This window comes from Clytia hemisphaerica, unplaced genomic scaffold, assembly GCF_902728285.1.
Source record: "Clytia hemisphaerica strain Z4C2 unplaced genomic scaffold, Clytia hemisphaerica genome assembly, whole genome shotgun sequence".
Lineage (NCBI taxonomy): Eukaryota > Metazoa > Cnidaria > Hydrozoa > Leptothecata > Clytiidae > Clytia > Clytia hemisphaerica.
The window spans coordinates 237,193-258,291 of NW_027104248.1; the positions used below are offsets into that span (position 1 = coordinate 237,193).

At 35.4% G+C, this 21,099-nt stretch overlaps 4 protein-coding genes across 4 annotated transcripts in view; 1 reads left to right on the forward strand and 3 right to left on the reverse strand.

Annotated features, from left to right (window-relative positions):
- LOC136816430 (late secretory pathway protein AVL9 homolog) overlaps positions 1-7,473 on the reverse strand; it is a 44,742-nt gene extending 37,269 nt beyond the window's left edge. The window contains exon 1 of the mRNA XM_067072755.1: positions 7,422-7,473. The gene's annotated coding sequence lies outside the window, so the exon portion shown is untranslated. The remainder of the gene's footprint in view (positions 1-7,421) is intronic.
- A 219-nt stretch (positions 7,474-7,692) lies between these two features.
- LOC136816426 (nicotinate-nucleotide pyrophosphorylase [carboxylating]-like) lies at positions 7,693-15,806 on the forward strand. The gene is made up of 3 exons (XM_067072749.1): positions 7,693-7,905; positions 14,687-15,014; positions 15,295-15,806. Exons 1-3 carry the CDS (start codon positions 7,761-7,763, stop codon positions 15,710-15,712), a joined length of 891 nt encoding a protein of 296 aa, XP_066928850.1. The 5' UTR covers positions 7,693-7,760; the 3' UTR covers positions 15,713-15,806.
- Positions 11,174-13,903, reverse strand: LOC136816423 (uncharacterized). Its single transcript, XM_067072747.1, has 4 exons — positions 13,510-13,903; positions 12,889-12,973; positions 12,258-12,374; positions 11,174-11,907 (listed from the first exon to the last, which is right to left on the reverse strand). The coding sequence occupies exons 1-4, from the start codon at positions 13,879-13,881 to the stop codon at positions 11,699-11,701; spliced, it is 783 nt and encodes a 260-aa protein (XP_066928848.1). The 5' UTR covers positions 13,882-13,903; the 3' UTR covers positions 11,174-11,698.
- A 410-nt stretch (positions 15,807-16,216) lies between the features above and the next one.
- LOC136816510 (glutamine-rich protein 2-like) overlaps positions 16,217-21,099 on the reverse strand; it is a gene marked incomplete in the record, with an annotated part of 8,589 nt that continues 3,706 nt past the window's right edge. Inside the window, 7 exon segments of the mRNA XM_067072852.1 lie at positions 16,217-16,325; positions 16,933-17,154; positions 17,836-18,016; positions 18,699-18,939; positions 19,524-19,679; positions 20,183-20,587; positions 20,937-21,091. Of these exon segments, the coding sequence (XP_066928953.1) occupies positions 16,217-16,325; positions 16,933-17,154; positions 17,836-18,016; positions 18,699-18,939; positions 19,524-19,679; positions 20,183-20,587; positions 20,937-21,091 (1,469 nt within the window).

Consider the following 21,099-nt stretch of genomic DNA (forward strand, 5'->3'; position numbering starts at 1 on the left):
CGAAAAAAAATGCAAAAATCCTTCCAAGATTCAAAAAGTGCGAAAAAAAAAGCTATTGAATCAATCAAAAAGAATTCTAAATATTTCTTTGCATACGCCAAGAAGAAATCAAAAGTAAAACTAAATTGGACCACTAATAGACAAAAACGGGAACCTTACAATGAAGAATAAAGAAATGGCTGACATCCTTTCAAATCAATTGCTAAATCTTCAGTGAACCCATGTCACCTGACGATCAAGCTTTCAACACACAAACCCACTGAAATATCAAAATGGTAGTCACTGAAAATGACATAAGAAAGCCATTGACGAATTATCCCTCAACTGCTGGTCCAGATGGTTTCCCAGCAATAGTCTGAAACAATGTAAAGAAGAATTACCATCCCTGTGCCATCTCTGGAAAAACATTCTGGAAAAAGGAATTGTCCCAAACAAATTGAAAAATCAACTATAACCCCAATCTACAGGAGGAAACATCACTGGCTGCAAACTACCGACCAGTCGCCTTAACATTTATAAAGATCTTTAGAAGTCATCAGAAAACACATTGTCAAACACATGGACGAAAATAACTTTTAACCCAAATAAGCATGGCTTTAGAAGTGGAAGATCTTGTCTGAGTCAGCTCCTTGAACAACATGATCTTATATAAAACTTATTGACAAAGAGACCAATGTGATGTGTTACTTAGACTTTTCTAAGCTTCGAAAAGGGATCATTCAATTGTTCTGTCAAAATTCAAAAGCTAGGAATAACTGTAAAATCTATAATTGTAGAGTCCTTTGAGAGACGGCAACAAACTGTAGTGGTTAATGGTGTAAATCAAACAACCAAGAATTATCTCATGTACACAAGGAAGTGTACTTGGACCCCTGATTTCCTGATACTCATTGGAGCATAGATGAGGAATGTTATCCAATCTATCGTCAAGTCCTTGCAAGACACTCGCACAAACCAAGTCAATAAAGATGCTGAAGATGTAAAATATTGCAAACAAGACCTTCAGAATTTTATATCAATGACAGTCGCAAACAAATGAAATTTTTCAAAAATTTGAGGGCGCCAATACAGAAAAAAAAATGAATCTCACCAATCATCAAGATAAAATTGAAGCAAGGAATGTTAAAGACCTGGGATCTTATTCCAATGATGTCTATTAAACAGCAAATTGAATCATAATTGAAAAAGCCAAACAATCATTTCTTGGATATTACGTCCTTCACTTCCCGCTCTACACTACCATGATCACTCTCTATAAATCACTTGTGATCCTATACTGGGAATATTGCTTCAGCGTTAGGAGCCCCAGTACTATTAGTTCATTCAACGACTTGAAGAGATCCAGAAATCATTTTAAAACAAATAAAAGGAAACACACCAAAATTATTGGGAAAGTCTAAAGAAGCTTAGAATATACTCACTCCAAAGAAGGAGAGAACGCTACAGGATTATATACACCTGGAAAATATTGGAAAATCTTGTGCCAATATCAATGATTGCTTCAAATCTAAAGAACATCCCAAGATTAGGACGAAGTTTTAGCAAATACGCCGGTCCAAACAATTCAAAATTACGCGACAGTACCCTGACTATACAAGGAGCAAACTTTTCAATGCAATGCCAAAGAGCATTAGAAACTTGAAAAGTTTAACTGTTGACAAATTCAAAAATGCACTTGACAAACACTTGCAAAAAATTCCCGATGAACCCCAAATCCGTGGTTATACAGGGTGCAGGAGAGTCGACTCAAACTCAATTTTAGACATGAAATCTCTCTGCTGATCCATTTCTTCCTTCAGGAATTATGGATTGAATGAAGATTGTGGTGTGGATCAAAAGATTCTTGCCAGAGCGGTACGCTCAAACACATCCAAAAGTATCCAAAAGTAAAAGTATTTTGGATAGCGTGTTAAAGGAAAAAGCGAAGAAGTGAGCGTACAGTATCGGTCTTTGATTTTTTCCTTGGAATTTTTAGTGGAATTTCATTTTGGTCATCAATACCACAGCTAACTCTCAACATTCCGATATACCTACCCACTAACCGTCTTTTCCCGTTACATGTGGCAACTTTGAATATGGAAACTGCCCCTTGGTTAGCAACTCAAGAAGATTTTTCAAATTTTAATATTTTTTTTCAAAACCTATATCTGATCTTGTAGAGCTTTGAAAAAGAAAGAAAATAAGTGGTCCAAGGCCTTCAGAGGATAAGTGGTTGTGAAGATATTCAAATTTTAGTGTCAAAATTTTGACTAAAAATTTCAAAAAAAGGAAAATAGCTTGGAAAAATTTGACAAATGTGTCAAAAAAGAAAAAAAAGATATTTCCCAGTCATGCTTCTTTAATTTTGCGTATCTCTTTTTCTAGTGTAGCTAGATCTGGCTAGATAGAGACTTGAAATTTGGAGGGAGAATCTTTGATGGTGTTAGAATATTATTATATAAAAATATTTGTAAAATTTTTAGTATATTTATGAAAATAACGAAAGATATATCTTTTTTTGAAAAAAGAAGACACTGCATTGTTTTATTTTTGTTTTTGAAGAAAATTAGCTTGGAAAAGGTTGAAATGAGTCAAAAAAGGTGAATAGGACCCCTTTTCAAGGGACCTCTGGAAATGGAGGAACAAAAATTTATAAGTAAAGAATAAGTTTTTCTGAAAGGAAAAACCCCACATGAAAAGAAAATCCATTTTGACAGAAATATAAACATTTTTTTGGGACATTCCCATGCTACTAAAGAAGCAAAAAAGTGAAAAAACTACATGAAAATGAAAGAACTAAAATATATTAGCGAATGTGATTTTTGAATTCCTCACACCCTTTTTCTGATAAACATACAAAGTTCCATCCTTCGACTACATTTTCCTTCATTTCCAGAAACATTTGTTCATCCATAATTGCAACTTATTTTTCTCCTGTCGGAAAACAATTTTTAAAATGTTGCATAAACATTCGGCACTTTACCAATTTGCCGTCTAGCCTGAGTCCACAGTGTTACCGCTGGAAAGCTAAGATCACAGGCTTTCTTTTAGTAAAAACCGGAACGCAGCGACGCTTTAGCATACATAGAAAAAAAGTTCGAAGGGTTCAAAGTTCACGGAAAAATAAAACATTTGGTTTGATGTCAATGAAAGTTGCCTGACTTCAGGTCTCTAGCTACACTAGAAAAAGAGATATGCAAAATTGAAGAAACATCAGAGGCGGATCTGGGATTTTTCTGAGGGGGTTCAAAAATCTCTTTTCAAAAAAATTTTTTCGGAACAAACGTTTTGGGCGTAAATTTTGCACCCGCCCTGTTTGGGCGGTGTCACCTTTTTTCCATTCAACATGGGGGACGTTGATGAGCGCCTGCGCGTCTGCAGTTCTCATTACCTATTAACTCCAAACATAGGCCTCAGCGGGGGACCATTCAAAAAGTACGTACGCTCGAAAAAGGCAAATTTTTGACTCCCCCTCCCCCTTGTACGCTTTATGTGTACCCCCTCAGCATACGTATGCTTTTTAGTACACCCCCCTAACCAAAGTCGAAACTTGCAACTCTTGTAACAGTAGAATATGTAGGTATACAATCGTATTTATAACAAAGTCTTAAGAAATTAAAAGAATCTATAAGATGAACAAAAATACCAAAGGAGAAATGAAAATAACAATCGCAAAAACCATTCTTTGATGTGAAAATATTGCGTTTTTCTCTCAAAAAAGACAGTTTAGGAAAAATTACGAGCGTACGTCTGCATACTTACTTCTCCTCAAGGACCCCCTCCCCCTCGTACGCTTTGGGAGTATCCCCCTCCTCTCGAGCGTACGTACTTTTTGAATGGTCCCATGCGTTGAAAGGAGGGCGGTAGGCCAATTTTTTTTATCCCGGCTTGAACAGCCAGACGCTGAACGTGTAATAATCGTTTGTGGTGATATTCATATATACATTGGGAAATTCCCTAACTGCAATTGCGCACATCTAGTTTCTTCTTTTCAATCTTATCACACAAAACGTTCATAAAACGGAAATATAGTTAGTATTATATTTCTTATATTTCTTTGGTTTGACCTTTTATTTTGATAAAACAGACACCCAGAGCATGCTCAGAACTGCTTGTTTGGTGTATATTCTTTTATATATTCATGGTTCTTGCAGAAAATGTTTTTGAGAAAGCCATAGAGCAAATAAATAGTTTTGAAGAAAAGTTTGAAGAAAAAATAAGACAATTTATAATATTAAATACTTTACACACTTCAGTTTCATTTCGTGAATATTTAAAACATAGCAAAAAAGTTCGATAATTTATTCTTATAACCATTTTTTTATGGAATTTCTTTGTAGCGAATTAATTGGCTGACAATCAAGCAAAAACTTTTCATGTTGAGTATGTTTACATTATAAAACCAGAAATGGATAATATTTTGAAAACAGTGATCAAGTTAAAAAATAAAGGAGATTATTTATATAATACATACAAGGGAATACAATATTCTTGAGATAAAAGATTGCCAAAAAGTGGAGTACACCATGAGTACTGATATAATGTGTTTTATGTGCAAATAGACTCAAGAAATTCTAGCTCTCAAATTAGATGAATAATCTCATAAAAAAGTACTTCTTACATTCAAAGTAAAAAGTTTGATGTTTTTAAGCATTATTAAAGGTACTAACAGTAATCATCAGCAATCTGTAGGAAAGCACTTTTTCAACTTTCACAATTGTATGGAGTGTTGTTTATAATTCTTTTGGTAGAGATTGTTGTTATATATCATTTCATAAATTCTGCATTCAACCATACTCTTTTATGCTTACTTGTAGGGGGTGGAACTCTCAGAGAAAATTCATAAAATGGGGGGTCATTATTAACTGATTTTGGGGTGATTTTCCCAAAAAACCCAAGGAAAATGAAGGTTTGGCACTTTATCAGGAAAATTTCATAAATTGGAGGTCATTACAAAGTGCTAGTTGGGTGATTTTTTCCAAAAAATTGCAAAATGTCCACCTACAAATTAAGCACAAAAGGGTAATTTTTTTCAGAGGTCACCGATGTCTCTTTTTGTATAAAAGTACACCACATTTTCATATGATCACGTAAAAGTAATCTTAGTTTTGGTTTTGCAAGTAAAAGTGGTATGAACTCTCTTCTTATGACATGACGAAACCAAAAATATTTCCTCGCATCACATTATCTTGAAGCATGCATGAAGGTTCACCTTTCCAGAAATTTCATTCTTCAACCAAATTCAATCAAATTGCTGAAATGTTGTTCCCTAACCTTTCCACCAGTCTTGGTTATAAAACAAATTTTGTTTTGTTTTTCTATAATAGTTTTCAAGAATAAAGCTAGCTAGCTTTTTTTCCATGTAAAATTCATCAATGTCCAATGATGGGAGAAGAATCTCTCGAAACGTAGCAATGTGAAATTCATTAATGTCCAATGATGGGAGAAGAATCTCTCGAAACGTAGCAATGTGAAATTCATTAATGTCCAATGATGGGAGAAGAATCTCTCGAAACGTAGCAATGTGAAATTCATCAATGTCCAATGATGATGGGAGAAGAACCTCTCGAAACGTAGCCAATCGCAAATCTTGTGATTCATATGTAGCTAGGTAGATTTTTCCCCGTGATATTCCCGATGCCCGATGATGGGAGAAGAGCCAAACGTAAATTCGTGATTATATTCAAGAGGACACAATAAACTTCCACCAAATATTCACAAATAAGTCCTTTCCCATAAATAAATTCCAAACTTCATTTATCAAGCAAAATTGATTTAAGTTTTGTTTTTGTTGGTATGAATGCTTTTCCTCTAAAGATAAACCAAAACAAAAATGTTTCCTCAGAATGAAAGTCTTTTTCTTTTATCACTCTTCACCACATCAAACAAAAGCAGATGAAAATTCCATCACACAGAGTCTTTGTCAAAATCATCATACATTGATTGATATTGTTGTGTGATTCTCAAATTTACTGATTAAATTGAACCAAAAATGTCCTCAAAAAGATAAGTAATTGCCTGATTATTACCACTTTTCAGGACTTCAATTCCTTTCTTTAAAACACTGCATTGAACGCTTGCAAAGAAGTGAGGTCGTTTGCCGTACGAATGGCTACCCTTCAAATCATTTCAATATTTTGCCGGCGACGACATGCGACTGAAAGTTATTTTGTAGGAAGATCTTTTACGCTCAAAACGGTCGGTCTCGTATTTTCGAGAAATTTTCTTGAACCACCTCAAATTTGCCATTTCACTGGATGCATTTTCTGAACCAGGTTCAAAATCAAAGATTTTCCTAGCACAGAACACAGCTAGATATTAATCCCGCAAAAAAAAAAAAAGTCATAACAAAGATTTTTTACAGCGCGGGAAAGCTAACTACGCCGTACACACATAACCTAAAGATTTTATAGCGCGGAAATAGCTAAGTTTGTCGCGCGCACCACGGAAACGCACGCCACATGCATACAAACTCTGGTAAAATAATATCGAGATATGACCAAAAAGAAAAATCAGTTCCGATCAGAAAACTAGATTTCAATTGAAGAAAGGGTCTTTACTTTTTTTTATTTACTAAAAGGGTTGGGGTGGTTCAGCTGAACCATTTGAACCCCCTCAGATCCGCCGCTGAACATTTTGACTGGAAAATTTCTTTTTTTTCTTTTTAACACATTTTTTGAATTGTTCCAAGCTATTTTCCTAACCTTTTTTTTTTACATTTTAGTCAAATTTTTGACACTAAAATTTGAATATCTTTACAACCACTTATCCTCTGGGCGAGGCCTATGACCCCTTATTTTCTTTCTTTTTCAAAGCTCTACAAGATAGGAAATTCCTACAAGATAGGATAGGTTTTGAAGAAAAAAAATTAAAATTTGAAAAATCTACTGGAGTTGCTGGGCACTGGGCACCCCCTCTATATAAGATAAGACGTAAGATAAGATAAGATAAGATAAGATAAGATAAGATAAGATATTTTCTTTTTCCTCAATCAAGCATCTAGCTAAAATGTACAATCCTACACACTAGGGAGGACCCTGCCGACGCACCGGACTTAACGAACACCGGACACACGAAAGTCCGGTGTAAAATGAGGATTCTTTTTAACACCGGACAATCTCTACACCGGACTTAAGGAAGTCGGATGTCCGGTGTCGGAGAAAGATATTTTTTCCACCGGACAAAATCGAAACACCGGACATGACCAGTCCGGTGTTTCTTAATTTTTTGTTTCATAAATGTCCGGCGTCCAAAATTCCCTGTATGTAACACCGGACTGACACCAGACTTATTGCGTCCGGTGTAGTGAAAGGATACTTTTTGCCACCGGACAAATACACCGGACAGTCCGGTGCGTCGGCGCGGCAGGGTCCTCACTAGGGCCTAGTTTAAACTCCAAGGTGTAAGTAATGAAATTTTATATGCTCTTTATATCTTCTCACCTGTGTAATTGGTCACTGGGACTGACTGGCTATCAGTCCGTTGTGTTGTTGATTGAAAAAAGCTCAAACACCCAAAAAAACCACTTTCTGACTTTTCACCACCAACTCAAAAAAGTCTTTCAGATTTTTTATGCAATGTAGAAAGGCCCGTAATAATTTCCAGCAGTTTAAGCAGAGCCTTAAAAGAATTTTCGGGAAAGTCGGAATAGAAAAATATCCAATTTTCAAAAATCGGGAGAACAAAACAAAAACACGTTGTTTTCAAAATTTTATTCTTCTTGTGGTGGAGCCGGGGGAGCTGGTGCGATAATTTACATATACTTGAGTTTTATAGAAACAATGTCTCTATCATCACTACTTCCACTAAATCATGTAGAAGACCTTGTAGAAGGATGGCTAAGTGAAGACATTCCACATTTCGACTATGGAGGTTTTGTTGTTGGAGAAAAGCAGTCTTCTGCAGTTATTTTATGTAAATCCAAAGGTAACTACATAAGTGATAAGTCTGATATGTTCTCTCGGGCTCGGGTGACTTTTAGTTTCAAAGTTTCAAAACCTGACATTTAAGCCTGCAATACACGGGGATCGGAAAGGGTTCTTGAAAATTTATTATTAAAGAGATTGTATTTATGATGCATTGCATTATTGTCATCATAAGGCGGCCATTAAAAATTTGTTCTGCTTGCAACCAACAACACCAACTTGCATTTCTTTTGGATTTTTCGGTACGGAGAAGTGGGAAAAAGTCTTGAAAAAGCAAATTGTTCCTTTAACATATACCTTAAGTTGGTCTAATGTCGACATCCCTCAGTCAGGGAAATCCTCAATTGCGGTAGTAATTTCTTACTGCAATTGCGGTATAAACGTCACTTTTAAATTTTTCATGTACCGCAATTGCAGTGGCAGTATACCCAAGAAACAGAATCCAAGATTCAAGGAGAAAACAGGCAATTTTTGTACATAATTGATCATATCTTTTTAACGCACAGACAAAATATTTTTCCCGTAGATCAGATTCTTTTAGTAAAGAAAAGCTATCTTCTCGTACGATTTTTTACAGTCGATGTTTTTTTATCTTTGTCGACCAGCACTATATGTAGCTGTTATAAGCCTTTGTAGGCTAATCACGATTGAAAACTACCGCAATTGCAGTATACCGCAATTGAGGGATTTCCCTGACTGTCCCTCTTCTAATTTTGACATCCCTTTTAAGAGATAAAATTTATACTTAGAAATTTAATCAAAAATATATTTCAAAACCAAAAAATTTAAAAAATTTAAAAATCCATAACTCGGAGTTTCATGCTCTAAGCAATCATCAGATGTAACATATATATATTTGAAATGAACAAGTTCACCATCAACTACTCGACTAAAATCATTCCATTACCATCGACTCCTGGTTGGTTTTATCGAGCACTCTTTGAATATGATTTCACCTTATTTGATTGATACTTCGCTCCAACATTGTTGAGCACTCTCGAACATTGTATTCTATTTTTGAAATCAACTTTTTGAAATGAACAAGTTCACCATCAACTACTCTACTAAAAACATTCCATTACCATCGACTCCTGGTTGGTTTTATCGAGCACTCTTTGAATATGATTTCACCTTATTTGATTGATACTTCGCTCCAACATTGTTGAGCACTCTCGAACATTGTATTCTATTTTTGAAATCAACTTTTTGAAATGAACAAGTTCACCATCAACTACTCGACTAAAAACATTCCATTACCATCGACTCCTGGTTGGTTTTATCGAGCACTCTTTGAATATGATTTCACCTTATTTGATTGATACTTAGAAATTTAGTTAGAATTTCATGTTGATTAATTTTAAACACTCTAGCATAAAAAAATCAAACTTATTGAACTCCTATTGCTTCGAAAATTGTGAGTGTTCAATTAGGTTTGATTATTTTGTTCAGTTAAACTTTAATCTCCCGGATGCAGGAGTTGGTTGGATCCGGATCGGGATCGGGATTGGAATTGGGAGTGCTATCGACCTCCAATTTGGAATTTTTGATTTAAAAAAATCTAGACAAACCTTAACTCGCCAAATGTCTGTATGTTACTTTAATGGGATAAACTTTCACAGGGATTGAATTTCGCGGATAGGCCCAACCGCAAAATTTAATCCCAAAAATCTCTAAAATTTAGTCATTGCTACAGCATTGCTGTGGACCTACTATATTAAATAAAATAAACTAAAATATAAATAAATTTTAACGGATAGATATATTATAAAGATAAATGGGCTAAAATATGACTTAAAAAGCAGAGGCTTCAGAGATTATGATTATGTGAATTAGAGTAGGGCTTGCAAAAGCAAAAGTATTACTCAGGAATTGTGTATTGAGTGTTATAGTGTTGTATCTAAGCAAAATCAATGATTAATACTGTGTGAGAAATTAGTCAAACATTAATATTAAGATACATATAAACAATTTAAAAAAAGAAAAGAACTCAACCTAAAAAGGTCATATTTAGGACTTTTTTCAAGCTCAAAATCGCCAAGTAACCTAAAAGGTTCAGGCCATACTAGGGTCATAACATTGAATATAACAACTTACTACGCAGCATTTTTACAGAACTTGCCCTCAGCCAGGACAAAAGACTACACGCTTTTTCTTATAAGAATTATGTACTTTGACTGAGGGTGAAGTATTCTTAAGAAATTGCTAAAATTGAGGGTGAAATATTCTTAACGTATTCTTATTATTTCAGAGAAAAATTTCCTTTCTAGACAGCTTATGTGAATAATTCTAATATACGTATACATACACAACAGAAAGTATACGATATCTCTTTTGTTAATTGATTTGTGTCACTTTTGTTTTCCCATTTTTTGAAAAATGGCAGTTTTATTCTTATTGATTGATTAAAACTCAATACAATTACTTCCATGAAATAAAGAAGGCACTGCACTCATTACCAGTGTCAGGTAGGTTGAGGCAAGTTCGAAAGCATCCAAAAATTATTGAAATTATTGCTGTTTTCAATATGATGTCAGCAAAAACTTTAAATGCTATTGCCAAGATGCTGGTTTGAAATTTGAAAAATTGAAACAACTAAAAACGAAAGTGAAATCTAGCCGCACGGTAAATCCTGTAATGTTGATATCGGAGATTTAGTCTAAAGCTATCGTTATAGCATGTTTCACTATCAACCTTTTAGGCAATCGATGTCAAATTAGCTTAGTAAAGTCATAATTGCAAATGTAGAACGATGAATTCGGTATACATACATAAATGTTGTCTGTGAGTTCCTTGTAAATTGTTTATTAAAAACATTCTATATGTTTTTTGTTTTTTTTGTTGTTTTTTTTTAAACATTATTATTTCCTTGATCTCCAAAAATATTGGTTCTTCTTACAAGAAAAGTGTTATATAATGTATATGCTGTGTGTATAAAATATATAAATAACTAACAACTCGAACAGATACGGGAAGAAGGACTCAATCGGAAGGAATAAGGAAAACTAAGTGAAGCTCGGAATCAGAATACTGAGATATGACGTTTGGAAGTTTTTTCGATTAGTAATAATTAAACTGGATAACGGCTTGTTCGCAAGATAGTCGTCCTAGATAAATTATGGCAGACAGTAAGAAATAAATAAACTATTCTTAGATGAATAATATCTCGTAAATATATTATGATTTTATATAGGCCGAGGACTAGGCATAGAAACAAGATTGTGAGAAGTGTGAAAAAATAAATAAAAAATATTGTAGTTAATTCGATATGTAAAGTTTTTAAGTTTGATAAGTTTGTATGGTACTGTAAATCAGTTGACCGTAAATCCTTGCTCTAAGAAAAGATCTCATTGTTTATGATTAAATGAAACTTTTCATTTTCAAGCTCATGTCTAATGTTTGTATATTTTTGGGATTTTGTGGGAATGCTCTAATTTGATGATCAATATCATATTATCGTATGTATACTCTGAAAGTGCCAGGTTTTTTAGTGTCTTGACCCTGAGTCCCATCATCACAGTCTAGACGATTTGGCAACACAACAAAATGAACTTTGGAGCTCAAACCATTAGGCCAATAATCAGCCCACACTGGGTGATCATAAAGTCTTTGATTTGGTGTGAACCAGCTGCTTCCACCAAAACAGTTAATATTACGTGATAGAAAGCTAGTATCATCATCCAATGTTCTGACAGATTCGGTTCGACCTATTGCACGGTTACATAACCCACCATTATTGAGACCTAAGATATATTCTTTTAGCTCAACACCAACTGCATTATGGTTTGTGACGAAGCTTATTGTTCTTCCAACGTTTGGCTTGTGACAATAAAACCTGATTTCTGTGATTGGAGTTTGAGAATGAATTTGCGGAAGATAGTGTCCCCATCCAATAGAAAATCTCCATTTTGAAGCTGAAGAAATGAATCCAAGTCACCAATTGTCATTTCAGTTGCAGTTGAGCTTGCAAATTTGTTTGTATAGTTAGCCAACATCATCCATCCACCTTGAAAAATATAGAAACGCTTTTGAATATTTTATTATCTTTAACACACTGAACAATTTATTTTTGAAAGAAACATCAATCCCTATGATCAGAGTCAAGATAAAATTGAGGATCCTGCAGAACATATCTCAAAACTTAATAAGCATGAGGGGTTGGAATAAAAATGTCCTGGGTGGAAAATTTTTGAAAAGGAGGCTAATACAGCAGAATTAGGACAAAAGAGGGACCTTTCAAAAACATTTTCCCAAAAATTAATAAGCGGGGGGGGACGGCTATTAGGTACCCGAGAGTACTCAACTATATAGTATCTAAAACAAAGTGAAACAGGAATTATATTTTACGGTACTCACCATGATCAGTGTCCATATCACAGTAAACATCTCGCATTTTCCCGTTCAAATTGATCTTGTAATATCCTGATGTTGCTAAAGGCTTTCTATCTTTCATCTCTTTGCACGTTCGTGCGTCTACAGAAAAGAAACTCAAACGAATTTTAATTTGAAGATCATATCGTTTCAACCAATGTTTTGAATCGATAATAATAGAAAGTATTGAATGTCTTCACCCGACCTACTTACCCCGAAACCTGCCGACCCAAAATATTTATTGCCATTTTATAGTAGAATTATTTTTTCTTCAAAAATTTCAAACCTTCATATCAAAACCTGTATCTTGCCTGTCCTGTTCTATCTTAAGCTTAAGAAATTATATTTTCTATTATATTATCCCTTTCCCTTTTACAACTACCTGCTGTTTTGAAAAGTTGAAATCTTCAAAGTAAACTCTTTTTTTAAGTGCAGCCTAACGCATGACGACATGAAGTTCCAAGACTTTGCATAAAGGTTTTTAAAGCTCTCATGAAGCGTATTGATATAGGAAATAAGATCGGGCATGATCAGAGTCAAGGTCCAACTTTCTCCAAAATTGTAATTGTCATAAAAACCCTAACTTTAGGCCATTAATTAGTTATGTGGTACTTACTTATGTTCACGCATGCGTACGAGTCATCCTGGTAGTTTGGTACACAATTCTCCTCTCTTTGACAAGGATCTTTACTACAACCATTCTTTTAAAAAAAAACAAAGAAAAATAATTTTTTCGTTTAATTAGCTATTAAGTTCTTTCTAGACCACATTTCCCGTTCCCCTATTTCACGAAGTTCACACGAGGAGTTCGGTAAGAATCAACGGGTTTCCGTCTATGAAAAAATGTTATTCTTCTTTCCTTTCATTTTTTTCATTTATTTCTTAAGCATTGTGTAATGCTCTACCGTGTTTACTCTGTACCAGAGTGTATCTCACGACTATCGTAGCGCAATGAATTTTGAAATTAGCCGTAGATATTGGGTTTTTGTACAGACAATACCGTGTTAGGCCCGTGTTAGGCGATTACAAAGACGGTTTCAATAAATTCCCGTTTCAGCCTATACATCGTAAAGTTTTGAAGAGATCTAGGCCTTTCTGTGTAAAATGAAATTGATTTTTCCGGCTTCAAAGAAATTCTTTAAGATCCGAAAAAAAGACCTTTCTTTTGTTAGAAATCTATTAACTCTAAAAACTATATCAGCATGGCTTTATAGTTTTAATATATGAAGATACTTACAACAATAACGACATGGATAGACCCTACATCTGCGGTCAGATTATTTGAGGTATAAATATCTGTTTGTAAAATTTCACAATCAAATCCACTCAAAGTTAATTTGAGATTCATACTCTGGCATTTTCCACTTGTTAATAAGCACTCTTTCACGCAGCCTTCCTTATCGTTTGTTGTTAAAGCCTTTATTGGGGGGTCGACCATTCGATGACCTGTCATATATTTAACACGAATGTAACTGATATTGACTGAGATTTTTGTTCCCTCTGGCTTATGAATAACGCGTGAAGATTGGTAGCAATAAAGTGTTGCAATACTTGAGAAAATGATAGCCAGATAACTCACTGGAAAAATAATATTCAATTTTTCAAACATTTTTTCAGCGTTGTTGTCTATATTTTTTGACCCCTGAAAAATCTTTATTCTTTTCATACATGAGAAATTTTGTAATTTTTTTTCTCAAGTATCACAATAATAATGATATATATCATGAATCAAGCCATTCTGTAGCTACGGTAAAATTTTTCATTCGATTTAATCCAATATTTAAAAAAAACTTTTATAATGAATGAGCATTTTTGTCTTTGAATATATGAAATCCTTTTGAATCTGCGTGCTGAAAAAATAGGACTCAATTGAACAGGTCTCTTCATTTCATAAAACTAAGTCACTTTCAAGCCTCTCTTCCGAAGAAATACTATGACAACTTATTGTCAACAGGTTTTTTTAAATGTGCATTGTACAAAAATATCGAAAAAGGTTGTGTCTGTCTAGTCTACACAATTGACAGCTCCATGCTTTTAGATTTTTTAGGCCTTCGTTTTGTGCTCAAAACGATAATATGTGACGTCACGTAGCGTCTGTCAAACCTTTATCAAATCATCGACTCCTGATCACTGTATAAAATTTGCATTTTAAGTAGTGTTAGAAAAGCAGTTAATGTAAATGATCATGAATGAAACCCTAAAAAGTATCGATCCAGATTCGATCCACTCTGAAAATGGAAATAAAAAGAAAAGGGTTTTTAACCTTCGCTGCTGTCTTTCCTATCAACATGAATTCGTTTGATATCCCACACTTGAGTTAATAATCCATTTGTATAATATATGTCGAATATGTGACATACCGGAGCTGCAACGTCTTCATTTTGCTAATTATTCCATTCGCTTTTATCCTATAGGTGTTCTGTGTGGGCAGCCCTTCGTCAACACTATATTCGAAAAACTTGGCTGTAAAGTTCAATGGCATCACAGTGATGGTACCCTGCTGGAACCTATTTGCCGGGTGGCTGAAGTCTCTGGTCCCGTCAATAAGTTACTTCAAGGAGAACGTCTGGCGTTGAACGTTTTAACAAGAGCGAGTGGAATAGCCACTATAGGCCATCAATATCAAGAAATTCGTACGAAGAATGGTTGGAAGGGTGAAATAGCGGCCACCAGGAAGACAACACCTGGTTTTCGTCTTGTGGAGAAGTATGCTGTGTTAGTTGGCGGTTGCTCTACACACAGGTAATTTCCTTTCGTCAAATGCCGAATTAAGCTTGTTCAAACACCAGTATACAATTTTCAGAATTTCGAGCTTCTCCTAAAAATTTTATTGATCCTAGAAGTCGACCATTACTAGCGGTTTCTATTATATTAAAATCTACTTCTAGTTTTTAACCTTTAAGAAGCAACTAGAAGAAGGTGGTGGTATGATACCATATACTACCGGGCCCTTTGATCGCATCATCCAAAAAAGCTCTTTTGTGGACCACGGAATGATTACCTATATTCGTTTTCTGTTTAGGCATGATTTGTCATCCATGGTCATGTTAAAAGACAATCATATTTGGTCTGTTGGTGACATCAAAAAATCCGTTCAAAAGGCTCGGTCTGTATGTGGCTTCTCTACAAAAATTGAAGTCGAATGTCGCAGTGTAAAAGAGGCTTTAGAAGCTTGTAGTGCTGGTGCTGACGTCATCATGTTGGATAATTTTGACGCGGCAATCACTGAGAAATCAGCTCAAGAGATTAAAGGACACTATCCACATGTGATATTGGAGGTTAGTGGAGGTGTGACTCTTCAGAATGCAAGTGATTACATGACTCCCACTATTGATGTGTTATCCAGCAGTAGTTTAACTCAAGGATATTCAACTCTAGATTTCTCCATGAAAATCATGAAAGACGGCAAAGACCCCACAAATCCACTCGTGACGGCGTAAAACGTCCAGATGTAATTTACGGTAGGATATTTTTGTATTTTTATAAATATTTTTTTACATCTCTGGAATAAAAGGCTTAAAGCTTAAAGTGTAAGGTTTGCTTATTATTTAATTACTGACTTTCCGCTGGAAACAAATACTCTAACACATATCAAAGAAAAGTCACATTTACTTAATGCCGTACACTGTAAAAAGCCTAATAAATAATCGGTAGATGTTCTAAAATTCTTTATTACAATTGGTTATTCAATGCGCCCCTGAAGACGCGCTTTACTGGTGGGACGGCGCTCTAAAATTCTATTCTATTTTGGTCAAAATTGCATCTTCTCTCCTTAACGCTTATAATGAGACCTCCTTAGTTCTCATACTAACGGCCAAAACTGGCACCTTAGAAACAAAATTAACAATTATATGCTTTTTTGTTTTTTTTTATTTATTTTGAGAAATTGATTTTATTGACAATAAAAAAAAAGAATGAAAAAGGGAAAAGGGGGGAAGGGGTATTTATTCAGCGACTGCTTGTGGTTGTTGTTGATTTTCCACGGATGATGGATGATGTGGAATGACATCTTGTGAAACTTTCTCAACTTCACCCTCTTGTGCTGGCTTTCTGCTGAAAAAAGGAAGGATAGCGGAAAGTTATTTTCAAAGTGACTTAAACCGAGGTGGAAATTAGAAGCTGATCTCGCCGGTATAACTTGGAATGAATTTCCGAATAGTAAAGAATTATTGTTTTGTGATTATGCTACTTGGTCGAAATATATTGAGATTTTAAAGCTTTTCAGAATTAAGAGTTTGGGCGAGAATTGTTATTTCAGTACTTCGAACTTATTTCATTTAATATTTCGATTTTGGAGGGATTCGGTGGCTTATCAAAACTCAAAGTTATAACTCTACTTTACAGCTATAGTTAAACGCGCTTAAAAATCATTAGTGGTGTTTAAAATTTCACAGGGAAATCCTGTTTGTATCAAATGTTTTGTCCAAGATTGTAAAACTCGTTAGGTTAGTTGGGCTGGGAGATTAACTTTGAATGCTCTTGTGATTTAACTAGGGTTCTGCCCGACTCCTGAAAAAGGAAGGTCTTTTGAAGATAAAATTAAGCATGATCTCTCTGTCGTGAATCAAAAATTTTGCTGATATGAAACGATTGTCGTGCCAAATTTTGAAGAAAACTATACAAATTTGGAGAAAACGAAAATTAGTAAAATACTGCTTACCTGATGTCCGGTAAATGTGCTGATTGTAAACGTCCTTTATAAATATGACCATCTCGTCCCCGGACCTCTGTTTCTAACTGTCGTTCTCCATAGCAACCATCTTCACGAGCACCATTGGGATTTTTAGTGGGGTTTCTTCGATTTTGTTCAATCAGTGTATGTTCACCACCGCAAGCGCGGTTAGTGGCCGAAACAGCAAACTCGTCCAAATCACGCACACCGCTGAAAGCAAAATGATATATTACAGTGTTGATCTCGCAACTGACAATCCATTGTGAATTTAATATTTGTGACACCCTTTATCTTGCGCGGAGAATGGGCTTTTCCAGAAAAAAATTTACGCCTACTGTTGAGGATATTGATTTTTCGAAGTATCGAACTCTTAAAAATATGAAAATCCCCCTGGATATCCTCTTTTATAAAGATGCTTACCCCTGGATATCGTATTTTTTACTTGAAAACAACACTTTATATCCCCCCTTGTAGATATTTAGCCCCTTGGATATCCACTTTTAAAAAAACATCGTTAGCCCCCTGGATATCCGATATCCTCAACAGGGGGGGGGCACGGACTATTTCTGGAAAAGCCCAATATGGAATATCACCATATTGTGTATGGTCACCATATTTAGATGATAGTTTGTGTAAGATTTCATTTTATTTTAAACAATCAAACCATTATAAAGTAAGGTCGGGTTCTACCCATCCCAAGGTGTAGGATACTTAAAGAGACTCTTTTAAAGACCTTTTCAAAAAAAATTTTTGGATTATAGTGGTTCAGTTTACTCGATGATCATTATAGAAGTTCACTGTATTAAAACTTATGCTTTAATGTCAGGGGAGCTAAAAATGATTGTTACGAGGTTATGGTATGTTAGAAGAGCTAACATTTAGTCCACTTACCATAATTGAAGTAATTCTTTTTGTAGACGGCTTCGTTCTTGTGAGAGTTCAAAACGTTGTCGGTTGCTACCCTGGGTTAATGTTTGGTGCATATGTTGACGTAATGTTTGCAAATCAAAGGTATTGATTGGTCGCATGGATTTGACGCCTGGTAAAGCTTGGTAGTACGGTAGAGTGACAACTAGATAATAATAAGAGATTGAAATAGTAATACTAAAACTACGGCTAGTTTTGACTTTGATTTTAACTGGAGCCTCCTTAGTCATTATTCGAATCTTTTTTTTTGATTCGAACGAAAAGATTAGTCCACTCAACTGGAAAATTGCATAAAATCCCTTCGTAATCTGAATCTTTCTATAATTCGAAGAAATTCTTGGTCCCTTGAAGATCGAATTAGAGAGAGTCAACTGAACCTGATAATGGGTTTAAATTGCGACGAATTTTTCAAAATTAACCTCGTAAACGTTGGATTGCGTCGAGTGCTCTTAAAATTACATTACGCGGACGAGGCTATGTTTTCCCTTTTTTGACATACTCTTAGGTGCCAAAAAAAGCCCCCCCCCCCCCCCCCCCCCCCCCCCCCCCCCGCTTGTTAATATTTCGCAAATTTTCCAACCCCCGGACCTTATCAGGACCCCCCCCCCCCTCGTCTATAGAAGAAGTCGCCTTATTTTTCTCCAAAAAGCAAAGATTTTAGCCTATATTTACCTTTTTTTGGGTTTTCAGAAGTACAATCTCTCCAATCCCCCCTCCGTTTATTTGGCATCTAATAAGAGTACTCATTCAAGAATGTTAATTTACCAGAGCGGGAGTCGAGGTCGAACTGATAGAATTTTAAATTCGAGCAAAAAAATCTGTCTTACTTTCATCTCCACCGGTGGTCATCTCAACAGGTCTATCGCATGAAATACAATTACAATTCTTAATCAATTGTTTCTTGGTTCCAGCAGCTGTTTCCTCAGCGCGTTGTTTTTGTTGAACTTTCGGTTTGAATGTTTTGAATCGTTGATCAATGTAAGCATGAATCTCTTTGAGGTCATCATGATCAACTTTGGTACCAATGATACCTTCCAAAGTAGTCATTTTCTGGTTTGTAAAGGCTTCCTATATATTCGAGAAAAAAAGTATATCAGAGATTTTGTTTTGTACTTCTTTGTTTCTTAATTCTTCTAAAGAGCTGAATTTGAAGCACTCTAAATCAGTCACTGAAATTTCACATTTTCCTTGGCTTTGCATAAGAAGGATTCTTTCATACTATACATACTTGTGAGAACTTATGGACTTTGGCTGAGGGACTGCTGTTCTTGTTTTTCGTGTTTGTTAGGCTTAGAATGTTCTCATAAAAAGTCTTCTGGCTTTAAAGGGTCTTAAGTTAAAATCAGCATTTCTGTAGCCATTCCTTAAATTCTTGAAGGTTATGACGTAGATTTAGATTGACCCTTTCTTTATAGAATTTTTTTACGCCGTTTCGACCGTAGTCGCGCGGTCAGGTGCTTGCCACTTAATTATTTAATTATCCCCCTAAACTTGATCCAGTCCTTTTTTGACATATTTTTCTATTGTCTATAGGTGCGAAGAAAGGACTGGGACAGTTTTAGTGGGATAAAACGGACAAAAAAATGCCCGCGCGGCAAAAGGTGTATTAAGAAGCTTGTGTCGGATATTTTTCAAAAAAAACTTGAACTTACAGTTCCATCAATCTTTTGAAGAATATTTTGGATATTTTCATCCAGATCTCGAACGCAAGCATCAAAATGATCTCGTTCAACTTTATTGATGATTGAACCTTGGTCAACCTTACCAGCTAATTGTTGTTGAACGTAATCCTTGTCCACTTTCACCTCCTAGAAATGATATAAATGATGGTGGTGGTATTTTAAACCCATTCTATCGTATCAGAGAAATGATAAAGTGAACTAACCATACAAATTGAAAGGTGGCTTAGACTTTTTATGGTGTAATCAGCTACCTTATCGGAGAAAACTTCGTCGGGGAAAAGTGACGAAATTTCGGCCAAGTGACGAATATTTTTCCCCGACGAAAATTTTCCCCGGCCTTAATGCGCTTACCAAAACCAGCAAGTGACGAATATTTTTCCCCGACGAAAATTTTTCCCGACGAAGTTTTCCCCGATAAGGTACACTCAGAAATTGATTTTGCTCAAATATCTACTCCCTATATAGTGTCTCTGGTGGCTCAAATCTAGTTATTCAAGGTTTTTCTATGGTCTGAGACAGAAGTGGTATGGCGTTGGTTCCAAGTTGTGTTATGAAACGTGGTAAGTAAACAAACAATGCTATCAATCATAAACCTTAAAATGAGAATTCAAAGCATGGGTCTCACTAACCTGCAACTCTTTAATTTCGATATTGATGTTCTCCAGAAATTTATCCTTATTCTTAGAGTCTTGCTCTAACGAATCCAAATTTTGTTGGAATTTCGACTGTTGTTCCTGGATATCAAAAATGTTTCCACGAATCTTGTTAATAGCAGCTTCGTCTAATCCATTATTAGATCTTTTCTGTGCCATATCAGTTTGTGAGCGATGGAAATTATCCGTCATATCCTCCAAGTCGCGTTCTAATTTCTTCATGGCTTTGGCAAGGTGACGTTGTTGAACGGTGAATTCATCAGTTTGTGATACCAGTGCACTGACCTCTTCACCCACTGTTCGATGAGAGCTCTCCAGAGCGGAGATTTGGTCGAGTGCGTTCTTAATTTGTTTATTGAGTTCATCTCGAACTTTCCAGAACTAAAATTAAAAATTGGAAAGACCTTTAGTAAGCTCTTTTTTTCTAGAGTTTTCTATATCCTAGCTACCTAGATATATCTAATACAATGATTTATGAATGAAAGACTCTTGTAACCGATAATATCACGACAAGCAACTTTAGCTTGGAAAATAGAAAGAACCCGCGTATTGATTTTGCGGAATTCAGTAAATTAAGAAAGCTAGATTGTGGGTACTAGGGTAGGCGGATGAAGAGTATGTATGGACGGGACCTCCGAAAGCCAACTATTATCGCCCGCACATACCCAGCACCAATTTTTCCCTAAGTACCCCCCCCCCCCGGTTGTGAACTAATAAGAAATTGACTTACATCAGTCTTATCCAATTTAGACTCGATATCTGATAACTCGATCTTTGCTCCAAGCATAACCTCCAGGGAGTTCACGTGACCTTTCGCTTTATTGATCTCTTGTTCAAGGTACAACATCTTGGCTGATACCTCTTGGTACGCAATGCGTGTCCGTGGTCACGCG